Source organism: Phodopus roborovskii, unplaced genomic scaffold (assembly GCF_943737965.1).
Source record: "Phodopus roborovskii unplaced genomic scaffold, PHOROB, whole genome shotgun sequence".
In the NCBI taxonomy this organism is placed as follows: Eukaryota; Metazoa; Chordata; class Mammalia; order Rodentia; family Cricetidae; genus Phodopus; species Phodopus roborovskii.
Genome location: NW_026126469.1, coordinates 27,965,147 through 27,980,037, shown reverse-complemented (window position 1 = coordinate 27,980,037; position 14,891 = coordinate 27,965,147). Strand labels below are relative to the sequence as shown.

Here is a 14,891-nt window from a genome sequence, read left to right as displayed (position 1 = left end):
TGTGAAGTGGGACTGGGAGGTGGTGGTGCACACCTTTAATCCCAGCACCCAGGAGGCAGAGGCAGGCAGATCTCTGAGTTCAAGGCCAGCCTGGTCTAAAGAGCAAGTTCTAGGGCAGTCTCCAAAGCTACATGAAGTGGGGAGGTGTAGTCTCTTTGGTCACTCTACACTCTCTACACTCCCACTCCTTGGGGGTAGGTGTCCTCCATGTCATTCTGCAGTAAACTTTACCCATGTTCTACTGTATACTATTCCGATGGAGATCACAAAGACCTTGGAGTCAAGGACTCCAGTGCAAGGTCCTGGTGATGGGCAGCAGAGTTCACAACGGTCTTGGTCTATCAGATATTTAAATGCTAGGTGGAAGTAGCTCTGGATCTAGTGACTAGGGATGGAGAGAGCCTGGGACCGAAGCTACACCTGGCCTCCAGATTCCTGAGAATGAGTTGTAATGCACTGGAATTTGGGAGTTGTCTGTGGACTTTATCATAACAGAGATCCAGCCACCCCCATTTCTCTCTGTTGTAACTGATGCTAAAACTGAAAAGTTACCTCTATTCCTCCTACAGTGCTGATCTCTAATAAAATCATTCAAATGTCCAAAACCTGTTAAATTGCAAGCATTTAGATAACCAAATCTAAACTCATATTCAAAACAGATAAATATACCCCTCAAGGCAGTTCTCTTAAGGCTTTTAAAAGCACTACATTCCCTCCACCCCACAGTCTGACTTTCACAGTGTCCGTGCTGTCCATGAAAGGCCTACTTTCTAATTTGGGGTTGCTATCACGATGGCACACCTTAATGTTTTGCTTGCTTTGCAGTCTCAGTCTCTTCCAGGGCTCCAGGCCTTTTTTCCTTAGCAAGACCTTTTCATAATGATCTTTGGCTATTGCTTCCAACTCTTGATTTCTCTTAATTCTCTTCTGTTTCTCTAGTTCTTTCTGGGGGGGGGGAGGGAGAAGGAAACAGTCCATGATTAAAAAAAAAAAAACCTTAAGAACTTAATTTAGACAAAAAGCCAGTGAACATGTAACCACTAAATAGTGTGTCAATTATTATAATAGAACTCTGAAATACACACACCCACACACACATATAGTTCCATATATACATATATGTATATATAAGTGAAAGTTGGTCATGAGTTCTGCATCAATTTGAGCTATATATTCTTATACATATTGTTTATTTTACATTGTTCATAGAAATGAACTCTACTCCCCTCATTATTAAAAAGTTAAAACATCAACTCAAGAGAGAAATCAGGAAGTTTTCCTTATTATTATAGAAAACACAGCAATGCAAACCTTCACTAGAGTTATGATGTCGAGCCTCGTGTATAAATAATGATGGCCAAATGACAATCCTGTTGAAAGTCTAGAAGAATCATTCTTACAAGTGAGGTGTTTTTCTTTCCTAAGTGAACAGTACGTCCAGATACAAGCTAAAAGGGTTTATCATCAAGCCACCCTCTGTCTTGAGCAGAAAAAGTAACTCCCCCTGATGGTTCCCTGAGAAAAAGACTCCTTGTGCTCCTCACAGAGGGTATACGCTCATGAGTGGTGTGCCTAGGAAAGATGACAGAAATGTAATGGTCTGCCCTAGAGACACCGTTATCTGTTTACTTTCTGTCTTTTAATAAAAGCAGCTTGTAATAAAGGTGGGAGAGAAAAAACGACTCAACTACAGTAAGCAGCAGCAAGGTACCACTTCAAAAGCAGACTGCACACTGCCCTCAAGGTGTTAACTTGAGGGGCAGCAATACGACGACATTCAAGTTCCTTTTCATTCTCTAGTTTCATGTTGTGAAAAGGACAGTGGTAAAATGGTTGCTTCAACAAGCTACTTTTTGTACATGAGCCTTCTGCAAGAAAGGGGGAGGGGAAGGAAGAGGGAAGGAAAGAGAGACAGACAGAATCAGGATATTTCTAACAGGTAAAGGATAGCATTCTCATCTTTTAATTCCATTACCTAGCTGCAAGTTCCTGAAAACAAAATGTCCACATTCTTTGAGAAATTACATCAAAATAACCTTTATAATCTTTATTTCAGACGCTTAAGTACTTCTTGAGTGGGAGGCAGATATAAAAACTGTATACAAGCATTTCTTCATGAGGGTAAGAAATGGTTGTTTCCACATGCAGGGATTTATCTCTGCATCAATGGTGGCTTACAGACAGACATCAGAGCCCATTTCCATCCTTCAGAGAAGCCCATGGGCCCAGTCTAAAGAACCCAATTGCACGTACCCACAGTTTATTTTTCACTTCTTTGTACAGGGAGCGAATGACAGCTGCATCCACTCTGCTGAGACAATGACATATTATGATTCTGTTTTGAGAAAGCATTTATATTGGGGATCTACACAGTGGGGTTTTAAAGAGCACATAGCTCCCTCGGGTAGAAAAGCAATATTAAATATGAGTTTCCTCTCTGAATTAAATTATATTTTGCATAATTACAAATGATATACAAAACAATGTCACATCTCAATGTTTATCTGTATCAGCCACTTTGTCTTGAATGAAAGATCAAAAATTACACATATGTTAAGGAAAGTACAGGACACTCAACACTGTTTTAACACTAATTTTTTCACACTGGATCACGGAAATCAAAATAGAAACATACTTGTATTTGCAAATTTAAAAGCAATTAAAACAAAAATACAATCACCAACAAAAAGTCCCTTTCATCCATGGGACTTCAATGTATACTCTGTTCCTTACCTGGTCTCAATCCACTAGAAGTGGCAACTTTCCTAAGTCGCCACAGAAGGCACTCTTGTCCAGGTCATGAATGATGCCAATGTTTCCAAACTAAGGAGTCACTTGTCTCCATCAGAACTGAGCTCAGTCACACTGCTCACTGTTCTCCTGGATCCTCTGGGAAAATATTCATGCATCCTAGGCTGTGACCCTGAACTCTCACCTCTGTCCACACAACCCCTGCCAGGTTGATTCTAGTCACTTCTAGAGCATTAAAAACACTGATATATGTGAAATGTCTAGATTCCATATTCCCATCTATGTACAAGCTTCTCTATCCAGCTGTGTGTGCCTGACAGGTGTCTGACGTGTATGGTGTCACATGGGGGCCTCCTCTGCATCCAACAGTTCAAATACCATCTGCTCAGGTGGTTCTCCCATCTTGTTTCCTGCATTATTCTCCCCTGCCTGCTTCTTTAGATGTTGACCCCTTCTCTCTTTTCCACACTGGCACAGGTGGTTTCTGAAGGCGGGGATGATGTCTGTCCTTACTGCTCTGTTCCAACAGCGGAGCAAAGACTATCACATAAGCAGATATTTCACAGGTAATTACCCCATGAGCCAATATGTTCACTAAAGACCGAAGATTTCATTTTCTCTGATAAATTATCTTTTTCAATAACAGATGTTAATTTTAACAGTAGTTAAAAGCACATTTATAAGCTGGGTGTGGTGGTGCCCACATTTAATCCCCACACTTGGGAGGCGGAGGCAGGTGGATCTCTGAGTTCAAGGCCAACCTGGTCTACAAAGCAGGTTCCAAAGCAGAAATCAACACCACTCCCCCAACCCAGTGGAAAAAAGGTATATTTATATGGCCATAAAAAACATTTTCATAAATAGTACTAGAAAATATGTATCTGATAAAGAAAATGGGACTTTAAGGGGTTTTTTTCCTTAGGTCATGTGGTAAGACCCATGAATGCACCATTACTGCCATATCTGACATGCTTTCCCATGAGAGTCGCAGAATAAGAAGCTGCAGCCATGCCCAACTTTGTATCCCTTCCTCCTGAAAACAGAGGGCCATTTTATCATGGTCTTTTCCCTGAACACTTCTTTTGTCTTAAAAATTAATATTATGTGTTGTCTTAATTAGTCTTTTGTCAACTTGACAAACTAGAGTTATCTGGGAAGACCCCCCAACTGAGATTGTCAGTAGGGTACTGTCTTCATTAGATGTGGGAGGGCCCAGCTCACTGTGGGTAATGCCATCCCTGGGCAAATGGCCCTGGGTGGTATATATGAAAGCAGGCTGAGCAAGCTATGGAGAGCAAGCCAGTAAGCAGTAGACCTCCATCATCTCTGTTTCCCTAATAATGGTCTATAACCCATGAGTCAATCAAACTCTTCTTCCCAAAGCTGCTTTTGGTCCTGGTCCTTTATCGTAGCAAAACCAAACTAAGACTCATGCCCTTCTCTACACACATACCTGGGCTTACCTTATTATTTTGTATGCAGAGAAATATGTGTGATTGTCCCTGAGACAATCTGTCATAGCAATAGTAGGATCACTCATCTATCTAATTTCACTCATCTAATTAGAAAATATGGTACCTCTACTAGACAGTTTGCTGATAAATTCAATGAGCAAAAAACTGCCAACTAGAAGTTAAACCAGATTTCTCTCAAGGACAGCCATACATGTACAACCCACAGAGAAGTCACAGCGGACACTGGTTCAGGAGTGCCACCAAGTTTTTGTCGTCCATAGGAATAACATCTCCATGGCCATGGAGGTTGTGGATCTGGCTCAGCTATATGAAGCCCACAAGGAAGGCAGGAGCTGCCTGCACACAGTATGAGGTCTCAAAAGTATTGAGGCCATGTGACAAACAGAGTGGCAAGCCCATTGAACAGTATGTTCACACAGAAGGAAGAGGATGCAACTGCCACATCCACTCTAGAGCTGAAATCACTCTCAAGGAAGGCTCAATCACAGCCAGTCTGCAAATGCACTGATCCCAAATGTTACAGACTGAATGGAAGCTGGTCTACATGAAAAAGCTTTTGTCTGTTGCTATGGGCTGGCATTTCTAAAAAGGAAAGATTTGGGCTTGATAAAGTGAGATAAAACACTCTCCTGGCCAGTAATTTTTTTCAATCGGTTTTGGTCTGTTCAAGCATTTTGCTTCCAACAAGAAGAAAAGCCGGACAAAGAAGAGAAGTAATGTCTTTTTGTGAACTGACCTGAGGCATGTAATCATCCCGGAAACTGGAGAGACGGGCACTGTTAGGGGGCACCGAAGCATCTGCTTACCAGAGAATGCACAAACTATCAGAGACTGAACTGCTATATAGTCATTTTGATGAAGAGCTTGGTGTGCGGGGAGGTGGCGGAAGTACGGCGTCATGAGAAGGGTAAAGCTTATGGGAGTGGTCCCACTCCTCTGTAGACTTTCCCTCTATGAACACTGAATGTTTTCACAAAGATGAAGAGGAGACACAAGAGGACGTTTCCTAATAGTCTGGCTGGGAGAGGGAAAAGAGAGGAGCAACAGCCCAAAATCTGCCAGAGCATTCTTTGTTGTTGTTTTTACTTTATTTACTTTTGTTTTTATGTGCATTGGTATTTTGCTTGCATGTATGCCTGTGAGAGTGTTGGATTTCTTGGAACTGAAGTTAGACAGTTATGAGCTGCCACGTGGGTGCTAGGAATTGAACCTGGGTCCTCTGGAAAAGCAGTCGGTGCTTGTTAACTACTGAGCCATCTCTCCAGCCCAGCCCAGCGCATTTTTCCTCTGAGAATGAAAGCTCTGTCTGTAGCTACCACCTGAGAACAGTGGGGCGCCCATGCTGTGGCTAGGGAGGGCACTTTGGGAAGTCTGCCAGATGAGATCCCTGCCCACCAACTGCTGCAGGGAAGGGCTGCAGTCACAGAGCAAGGAGGGAAGTGAGGTAACAATGATAGTTCCATCTCTACACAGGAACAGAAACTCTGGAGCTAGAGCTGGGCACACCCAAGACTGACATGTAATCAGACCCCCACCTACCACCTACTTACAAACACTGTGTTACAAAACAGGAGGAACTGGAGAGGACACGGCCTCTGCCGAGCCGAGCCGCACAAAGAGAAGACCCAAAGCCAAAGTCACTAAAAAAGTAAAGCCTCTGGTGTCCATAGCAACAACAAAAGCCAATGGTAGTAACCACAGCAACAATAAACATCAAACAAAGCCCATTTCCTGCCTAGATTAACACAAATCTCCACATTAAAGCCCTACACACTCAAATTTCTATTGCTCTAAGCAAATGTCTGGCTTTCAACTATATATACGATATGCCAAAGGGTATGGATGATTTCCAGAACGATAACATACTCATCAGAACAAGACGCAGGTATGAAAAAGATGGTGAAGCTATCAGAACTTTAAATAATGTATAACAGTGCCAGAGACTACAGTGGAAAAGGTGGCCACCGTTCAATGGCAGATAGGTAAATGCAGGAGACATGAAAACCACAAGGTTCAAAACAAAAGTGCTAGACATTAAAAACGAAGTAACACACATGAAGAGGGCCTTCAGTGTAGTTTTTATTAGCTGAGATAGCTGAAGAAAGAACCAGACAACGTGAAAATAAAAGCAGGGACATCACAGTGACTGCAAAGTAACAAGAGAGTGGGAAACTGGACCAGCTAAGAAACAACACTTGCATGACTGGGAACCTGGAAGCTGAAACATCTGAAGAACAATGGGTAAAGTATTTTTAAATTTTGTGGCAAAACTACCTATCAAAGAAGCTCAAAACTAAGCAAGGCAAGCAATCTAACAAGCACACACTATCTAGGGAAATGGCATTCAAGAGAGAGACCTGAGGCAGTGTTGTCATCAGGAGAGGGAAGAAACTCCTCTAGCCAACTGTTACAGACTGAAGTCCTCACATTGAAACCCTAACTCTAATGTTTCAGTACATGATCTACGCTAATAAGCAGAGAACTCGACAGGATTTGTGTCCTGCTAAGATATTCCGGACAGCTTTCTGCTCTCTCCTCTTCCTCCTCCTCAACCTGTACCAAAGAAAAGGTGCTGTGGGATCATGAGGGACTCAGGCTGTCTGAATGGAAGGAAGCAGGTTAGATACCAAAGGACTCTGCTGCCAGAAACCCTGCCCCACAGAACTGTTAAAGCTATATGACACAGATTAAAAATTTGCATCTGCAAAAAAAAAAAAAAAAGATATGCACAAGGAAATAAAGAACATCGGGAATGGAAGGGAAAATCCAACAATCCTATCATTCACACCACTAAAGGCAAGTGTGTAAGTCAGTTCAGCAAGACACTGACCATCATGTAATGCAGACAGGAGTAACCTCAAGGGAGAGACAAAATGAAATCGAGGGATGTAAGGCTCTCTGATGACATGGGAAGTATGAGATCTGAAGGTGGATGGAGATGAGATGATTAAACACCAGACTTATTTTGTGAGCCAGCCTTCGTCTGAACCAGAGTCAAATAAGGATGATGAAAGAACAGAAAATACAGTTCAATGTTCCTGATGAATATCATTTTTTAAATCCTCAACAAAATAGTGCAAGCCAACAAGTTCAAGATTATATTAGAAGTATCATATGCCACAATCAAGTGAAATTTATTCCAGGAATGTAAGGACAGTTTAATCTACAGACATCAGTAAATGTGATATACCATTTTATAGTAATAATAATTAATAATAATTCCATGTTCATCTCAATAGAAGAAAAACAAAAAATTCAATATCCCTTTATAATAAAAATTCTCAATGAATTGAATATATAAGGAATACACAAGGATGACAAATATGATGGACCACAGGAAACAATATCTAACAGCTTAAGAGTTCCCAAATAATGGATCTGAAACAGAGACAGAGTCCAGGCTAACTTTGAACTCATTATAACAAATCATATATGTTTGAATTGATGGCCATTAAGGTTCAAATTATCAGAGAGGACATTTGTAAACAAAGAAGATGGATGGCTATAATAAACCTTTTGGTCCTGGATTAGAGCTGGAGACATCAGTATGAGTTTAATTGTATAAAAAGAAATGGTTATAGTCAGATGTGTATACATGGCTATATATATACACACACATACATATATACATGGCTATATATGTATATATGTGTGTGTGTGTGTATGTATATATATCATCTCCCCTTGTCTTCCAACATCCCAGAATCAGTAATATTCCAGTAGTAATTTAATGCTCCATGCCCAGACCTTCTTTTCCAGATAACATATAGAACTAAGGCATCTTGAAAAAAAATGTCTGATTCTAGGGCTTGGCAGTGAAAATATGAGATTAAAATCTCCAGAGAATAAGTTGTTTAGAAAGGACAGAAGATTAGGGGCACACCTAACCAGGAGTCAGCCTCAAAGAGCTCCCAAAGCCAGCCAAAACCACAATTTAAATATTAAATTTAATAACAGTATTCTTCATCATCCAAAGTACAAAATAAATATACATGAATCCATAGTTACATAGTTAAATAAATGATAACTGAATAAGTAAATGAAGAAAGCACCCAACTTTATTTACACAATTCCTAGTTTTGACTGTAGATACTCTTTCAAGGAGGGTATGGAGCTGAACTGTTCTTTCTCCCTGTCTTGAGAGAAGACTGACTTAACAAATCTCTCTCTCAGAATAAAGCGTGAAAAGGAAAAACTGGAAACTACAGTGATGAAACCTGTTAGGCACTGGCTAACTCAAGTGAGTCATCACATAGACATCAACAGATGCTTTCATCTGGGTCTCATGTACAATGCTGACATGCATTTAAGAGGGACAGAATGTCAGCACAAAAGCCTTCTACTGTAGAGTAATTGTCAGAAGAACACCAAACGCAAATGGAGGAACATTTTTGAAATTTTTCAAAAAAGTAAGGACAAATGAGGAAATACAGAATCTGTCACAATCCAGAGGGCACTAAGGGACAAGGCAACTTCAGGGATGTGAGATCCCAAACTAGGTCTCGAATATTCTTGGAAAAACAATGTCTGCAGTAATGTTTTGTGGTGGTATTGGGTAGCATTAGATGAGAAAGACATACAGCACACTACTGTTTTTCTTAAGCATAACTTACAATCTTTCTGTAAATCTGTAGTAATACAAAACAAAGATTTATAAAAAAAACATTGTATATATAAATTAAGCAGCCTTGAAGAATTTTGAACATACTCATGATAGAGTCTAGAAAAGAAAAAGACAGCTATCTCTACCTACAGGCAGACAATGATCAATCTATTAACGGAGAGATGTACTGAGAAAAAGGCCCAAAGGAATGATGCTAAGATACTGTAATACAAAGGATTAATTCTTAGTGCTGAGTGCAGGTATTTTTCTCTTCTTTGTAGTTCTCAAGTTTTCTACAGTGAGCAGATATGAGAGAAACACTTGTTATACTGTATGTTTTTAAAATTATTTAATTGCTTTACAGTAGTATGACCTCAAATCATTCCATGATATGTTACGGGTGTTTTATAAAAAATGGTCTTGTAGTCAGATATGTATGTCGACTTTGGCATATTGTGTCTCTTTTCTGGAGACTCATAATGTCTGGTAGGATGTCAAAAGTTTTGGGAAGTCAACTAATTAAGGAACTTTGTTTATCTTAAACAGCATTTTCCAAAACCATTTGACTACCGAATTTACACTTTCTCAAAACAGCTTACTATTTCAGGAGCGACTGGGGCGACATGGAATATAACACATGTTGGGGAAATGTGTTTTAGAATATCTCACCAGTTTTTAAGGGAAGAAACAGCTGCTTTTAGAGATTTCTTATGTTGATTTAGCAAAGGATGAAAATGCTTCTACTGTCTCCAAAATCTATGTGGATTTTGCCTCAGATGACTTCTTGACTCCTTTTGTCCTGCGTAGCATCTGACACAGCAAATACTCTACTGGATTTCCTCCAATAGATAAGGTCATGTCTTGTCAACTAGCATTTAACAACTTGTTTTCCAAGCACTCGGAAGCACATTTTCTTCTAATTGTTCATTGCTCTATTTGCTCACTCACCACAATTGCTGAAAGCATCCTATGCCCTAGATACACAGATGACCAATACAATGAATAGAGAGCCACCGGATCACTACAGTGGGTCTCAACAGAGAGGTAACTGACTAAATACTACTAAAAAAAGCCACTACTAACCATCTTCTTCAGCCTCTTTTCCTCTCGCTTTCTCTCAAGCTGAGCTTCCTTTTCTTTGGCATCCTTCTTTTGGCGTTCTTCCTCTTGGGCCTTTAACTGAGCCTGAATGAAATTAGAAGACAGAAAACTCAGAACCCTTTCCCTGAGTGGGAAAGGAGATCTTTTGTGGTGAGGCAGTCAGGTATCTACCAAGTGCCAGCCCTGCCCCAGGACTATCAATGCATCTTGTGACAGGAGGGGAAGACTCAAGCAACATGCCTGTAACTCAGGGGTCTCTCCGAAAGAATCTTCTCTTGCCTGGGAAGGGGACACAGCACATGAATATGGCCACTCTGCTTTCACAATAAAATGACTATTCTCAGTTCCTATTTTCATCTAGGAAACAGGAAATCTGGTGTGGTAGAATCTGGTTACCCCATTCCAAACAGAAATGTTAATGTTTTCTTGTAAGTGCAAAATTTACTTCTGATAGTAGGTCAAACTTTGGAAGATACCTTGTTTGCAAAGTCACTGGGCCAGATATCATCTACAGCATACTAATTATGGTTATCTGTGAACCTTCCAATTCACTTTTGTAACATTTCCTTACTACTCTGCTAATGAGGTTGAGTACAACCTCCCTTATTTTTCTAAAGCTAAATACAGAGGAGTAAGCCACAAGCCTTTCCAAAGTTGTTCTAACTCTACTATTACAGGAGGCACGGACAAACAAGGTTCCAGTTTTTGAAATCTGAACAAATCGCTTTTCTTGCTTTAGTTTGCATTCCGAATTTATTACCAATTTGTCTTCTTCTTGTTTTTTCTTCCTTTCTGCCAAGATCCGCCTACGTTCAGCTCGTTGAATTGCTCTCTCTTCCATGGCTAAAAAATAGTAACATAGTCCCAATATAAAAAAAAAAAAAATTATGAGGCACTCTGAAAAAAAATTTATCCATATTATAGTCACATATAAAGTTATCATTAGAGTTTTGTTGTAAATTGGACATTTTGACATATGAAGCTTATTTAATTAGACAGGTTAAAGATCTAACATTAGCAATAATGAACAATTTACACATTAATTATGTTTTTGTTTAAAATTTTTGGAATATATTTCTATTGGTTTAAATAAGACAATGTTCTTTGATGGTAGACTTGTAGTATATGAAACTGAGAAGTAAGGATTTTAATATATTGTTGATGAACACAGAAAATGTAACTACAGCTAACAAGTATTTGGAGAATAGAAAAATTCCTTAAACCTCACATTAAATGAGGCTATGCATTTTTGTGAAGCCGCCATCGTCCATGGTCTGCACAATAACAAAAGCTAAAGTTGGGGTCATGGTGAATACATTTCTGTGTAGTTTTAAGACCCAGGCACCCAGATGGGCAGGAAATGGAAGTGAACCAGGCATTTGGAGAACTGGCATCAGAATGAATTTGAGTGTCAGACTCCTGTTCTTGACAGTTTATTAAATATCGATCCAAAAGAAACAAATGTGCAAGATGGTCTGATAATATGACTGTGATCAGTCAGGGCTGGCACAGGAAGGGGCGCATGGGCAGCAGGAGCACCGAGTTCTGCTCACAAAGCCAGCAATGGTTCCTTTCCGTTCCTTGGGCCATCCGCGCTACAGAGGAGAACATTTAAGTTCAAGTTTTAAGAATTAATAAACAAAAAACTCACCAAGCTATTTCTTACGGATATTAAGTGTCTGCTTTGCCACAAAAGATTAGTGGTGGTGGCACAGATGGCAGAGTGAGACTGTCCTTAAGGAGGCAGAGATAGACTAGAGGATTAAAGTAAAGCGCAGAGAAAGTCTCAGCAATACATCTCCGCCATCATTCCTAGAGTGAACCATTGAAGGCTACTCGAAAAACAGGAAGGGATTCTAAAATAGAGAAGTCATTGATCAAACAATAATTTCACTTATCACAAACTTATCACAATGAACTGGACATTCCCAGACAGCTGGTAAAGACAGCCAATCTCTTCATTGATGGAACTGACCACAGTGTCCTTTGGATGCCATTACTTCTTGCTAGGGTGGCAATTTTGCCGTAGCTTAAAAAAACTCAGATTTACAAAGCTCAACGTAATTGTCAAAATACTCACCACTGTGTACACACACACACACACACACACACACACACACACACACACACACAGAGCAGAGCAGCTATGTGATAAAATCAATTATCAGAATCACTAGGTGGGTCTTGAGGAATGCCTCTACTCTCAAAGCATTATTTAGTTTTTAAATAAAGAGTTCCATGTGCATCTAAAATGCTATCAAATTAAACTATCTGGTTTATACATCTCATTACCAAAATGGTACTATTAAGACAATGCATCATAAAATGACAGAATAACTTGACTTGAATTACTATGAACTCCTCAGTGTTTTGGCACTGACGGAGTAGAATGGCAGATGAACTTTATCAATGTTTAGCCTTAGTGGCTACTCTGGAGTCTCAATTGTGTAACTCCCCCCCCCCCCATTTCTCCATAATATAAATTTCTAATTAGAGGAAAATGATGCTCATTTTATAACTCTGTGCACGTGTGTAAACGCTCAGACATATACATGCTTGTGTTAGCTGGGAAGGCCACCAGGGCTGGCAAAAGGGAGAGAGAAAGAGTATGGAAGCTCCCTGAGCATCCCATTCCTCCCATGTCACGAATCTTAAGATTTTCACCAGGCTTTACCACACCTCAAAGCCTAAGAGTGCTAAGCACACAGACCCAGACAAGCGCCACTCTAGTAGAAAAGGCAACCATCATGACAGCCATCCGCACAGCCTTGCCTTTCAGGAAGGGATGGGGTGCTGTTGGGTTCCTTTTGGATGCAGAAAGACAATTTCTGGAATCAGTTCTACTATTTTCACACCGTGAGGAAGTAACAGATGACCTGGGAGAAAATAAGGAGAAAAAAGAAAAAAACAAAACAATGCTAAATCAATAATTAGCTTCCTTCAAAGTCTTCACACCCGAGGACCTCAAAACATTAAACAAGGTTCAGTTTAACTCTGAGTTAATGACGAATAGTTATACCCAGACGAACACTGGCACAGGGAGGACTCCATCCTTGTCTTCTGATCTGTTCTCCTAATGACCTTCACCACACACCAACTATGTCTCAGGCATAGCTGAAACTGTCTTGAGAGACTTTTGGGGAATTTAGAACTCCTATTCCAAGCCTGAAGGTACATAATTTTACTTCAAACAAGCAGCGGGGTACTCAGCCCTGGGGCTGGTCCATGGGGTCCATGTTGTGTGCCCAGGCTTCTCAGCATTACACACGATAAAAAAAAAAAAAAAAAAAAAAAAAAAAATCCAGAAATGCAGTTAGAATAAGCATTTTTCCTCTTTCCCTACAGAATTACAAAGTTCCTCTCACAATGGCAGCTACTACCCAGTGCTCACTATATGATGGAATCTATCCAGGCAGCCTCTGCTTTAAATATCTATGTACACCTCGAAAGGGCAAGGCAGAATACATAAGGCTTCTTGGCTGTGAGCGTACAGACTACATAAGGACCACGGAGTGTAGAAGCTAAGCTAAGATATTCAGCAGCCTCTTTCTCAAAGGCAAACCCCCTCCAAACAAGGTCAGAGAGCTCTGGCCCTGCTGACATACTTCAGAAGCCTCTGGCAGGTTCCCTGTGGCTCCTCTGCTCCCCTGGGATGAGAGAGAAGGCCACTCTGTGCTTCTGAGGCTGCTGCTGCTCGCTCAGCTGCCCACCGGGCTTCAGCCAAGCGCTGGTTTTCCTTCAGCTTCTGAATGGTTTTCTGCTGTTCCTTGAGCTTCTTCTTTTGCCTCTCAATCAGCTGTTGCTGGTAGATGTGGCGATGGAGGAAATGCCCCACACAAATAGGCTCTGCTTCCTGGCTAGTGGTCCCAGGCTTTTCATGGCTACCAGGCTGTTCAGAGGTCTCAGGATCTGGAGTCTCTGGCTGCTTTGTGTCAGGAGTGCTCCCAGAGACATCTGGGAGGGGGCCCTGAAGATTTCCCTTGGTGGTTCTTCCTGGGGAATGGCTGAGCTCACAACCACTGCTCCTTATGGGTACTTTTTCCCAGGCAGTGGGTATGATGGTGACCTGGGGGGGAAAATAATATACTAATTCAATCCTGATGAGCTGAGACCCTGGCTTGGTCTCATAGGTGTTGTTCTCGTCAATGACACAAATATTCTGTACCTTGACTAGCAGTACCCTGTTCTCTGGGTGAGGGCACCAGTATAGCACTGTGAGCCACTCAGAGTGAGCACTCTGCTGTCCATCAAGAGTGAGTGGGAACGTGGCCAGAGCTGGGAGAGCTGCTGTCCCGGGCCGAGGCATCTGCAATGAGCTGGAAGGAATCGCTTCTTTTGGTTTTATGGGAGAGTATTCGATGTAGCTCAAGCTGGCCTTCAACTAAAGATCCCCCTGCTCCCCTTGCCAAAAGCGCTGGGAGTGCAGGTGTGCACCCCCACGCCCAACCTTCTCTTAGGGTTTCCTCAAATTTATTTCTTGAATTTTAAAAAAAAATTAATATAAAATTGACAGAAATTTGAACATTTTGTGGTGTGGGATACATTTTTTCCTCAAGAATGTTTGAAATTCTAGCTGAGGTACAGCATACATGTGTCACTGAACAAAACAACACTTGGAGGCTTTTCTTAATTCTAAACCTGTGTGTGTGTGTGTGTGTGTGTGTATGTGTGTGTGTGTGTGTGTCTGTATGAAAGCCTATTGTATAGTAATTTTTTTGTTTTGTTTTGCACAGGAAAAATACTTTTTGCTGGCTGACCTTTTTCATTGAAAGGTAAAACTGTAAGAACTTGGTAAGAAAAAGGTTCTTTTCAGCTATTTCTTAAGATGCAACAGATCTGTCCTTTCAAGGTCTGTTCTACCAAATTCGTCCTTAGAAACAGTACAGACTTCAACCCCACATCTGATTTTGAGACCAATCTCCACTCTTCCCAACTATCTGTTTAGGGAAGTTTTCAGAAAG

At 40.8% G+C, this 14,891-nt stretch overlaps 1 protein-coding gene across 3 annotated transcripts in view; it reads right to left on the bottom strand.

The window, feature by feature from the left end:
- Ccdc191 (coiled-coil domain containing 191) overlaps positions 1–14,891 on the bottom strand; it is a 61,024-nt gene that overhangs the window by 7,250 nt on the left and 38,883 nt on the right. For all 3 annotated transcript variants that reach the window (XM_051191512.1, XM_051191513.1, XM_051191514.1), the window contains 5 exons: positions 13,536–13,996; positions 12,703–12,806; positions 10,691–10,773; positions 9,913–10,014; positions 802–945 (listed from right to left, as the gene is read on the bottom strand). In XM_051191512.1, coding sequence (XP_051047469.1) covers positions 802–945; positions 9,913–10,014; positions 10,691–10,773; positions 12,703–12,806; positions 13,536–13,996 — 894 coding nt within the window. The remainder of the gene's footprint in view (positions 1–801; positions 946–9,912; positions 10,015–10,690; positions 10,774–12,702; positions 12,807–13,535; positions 13,997–14,891) is intronic.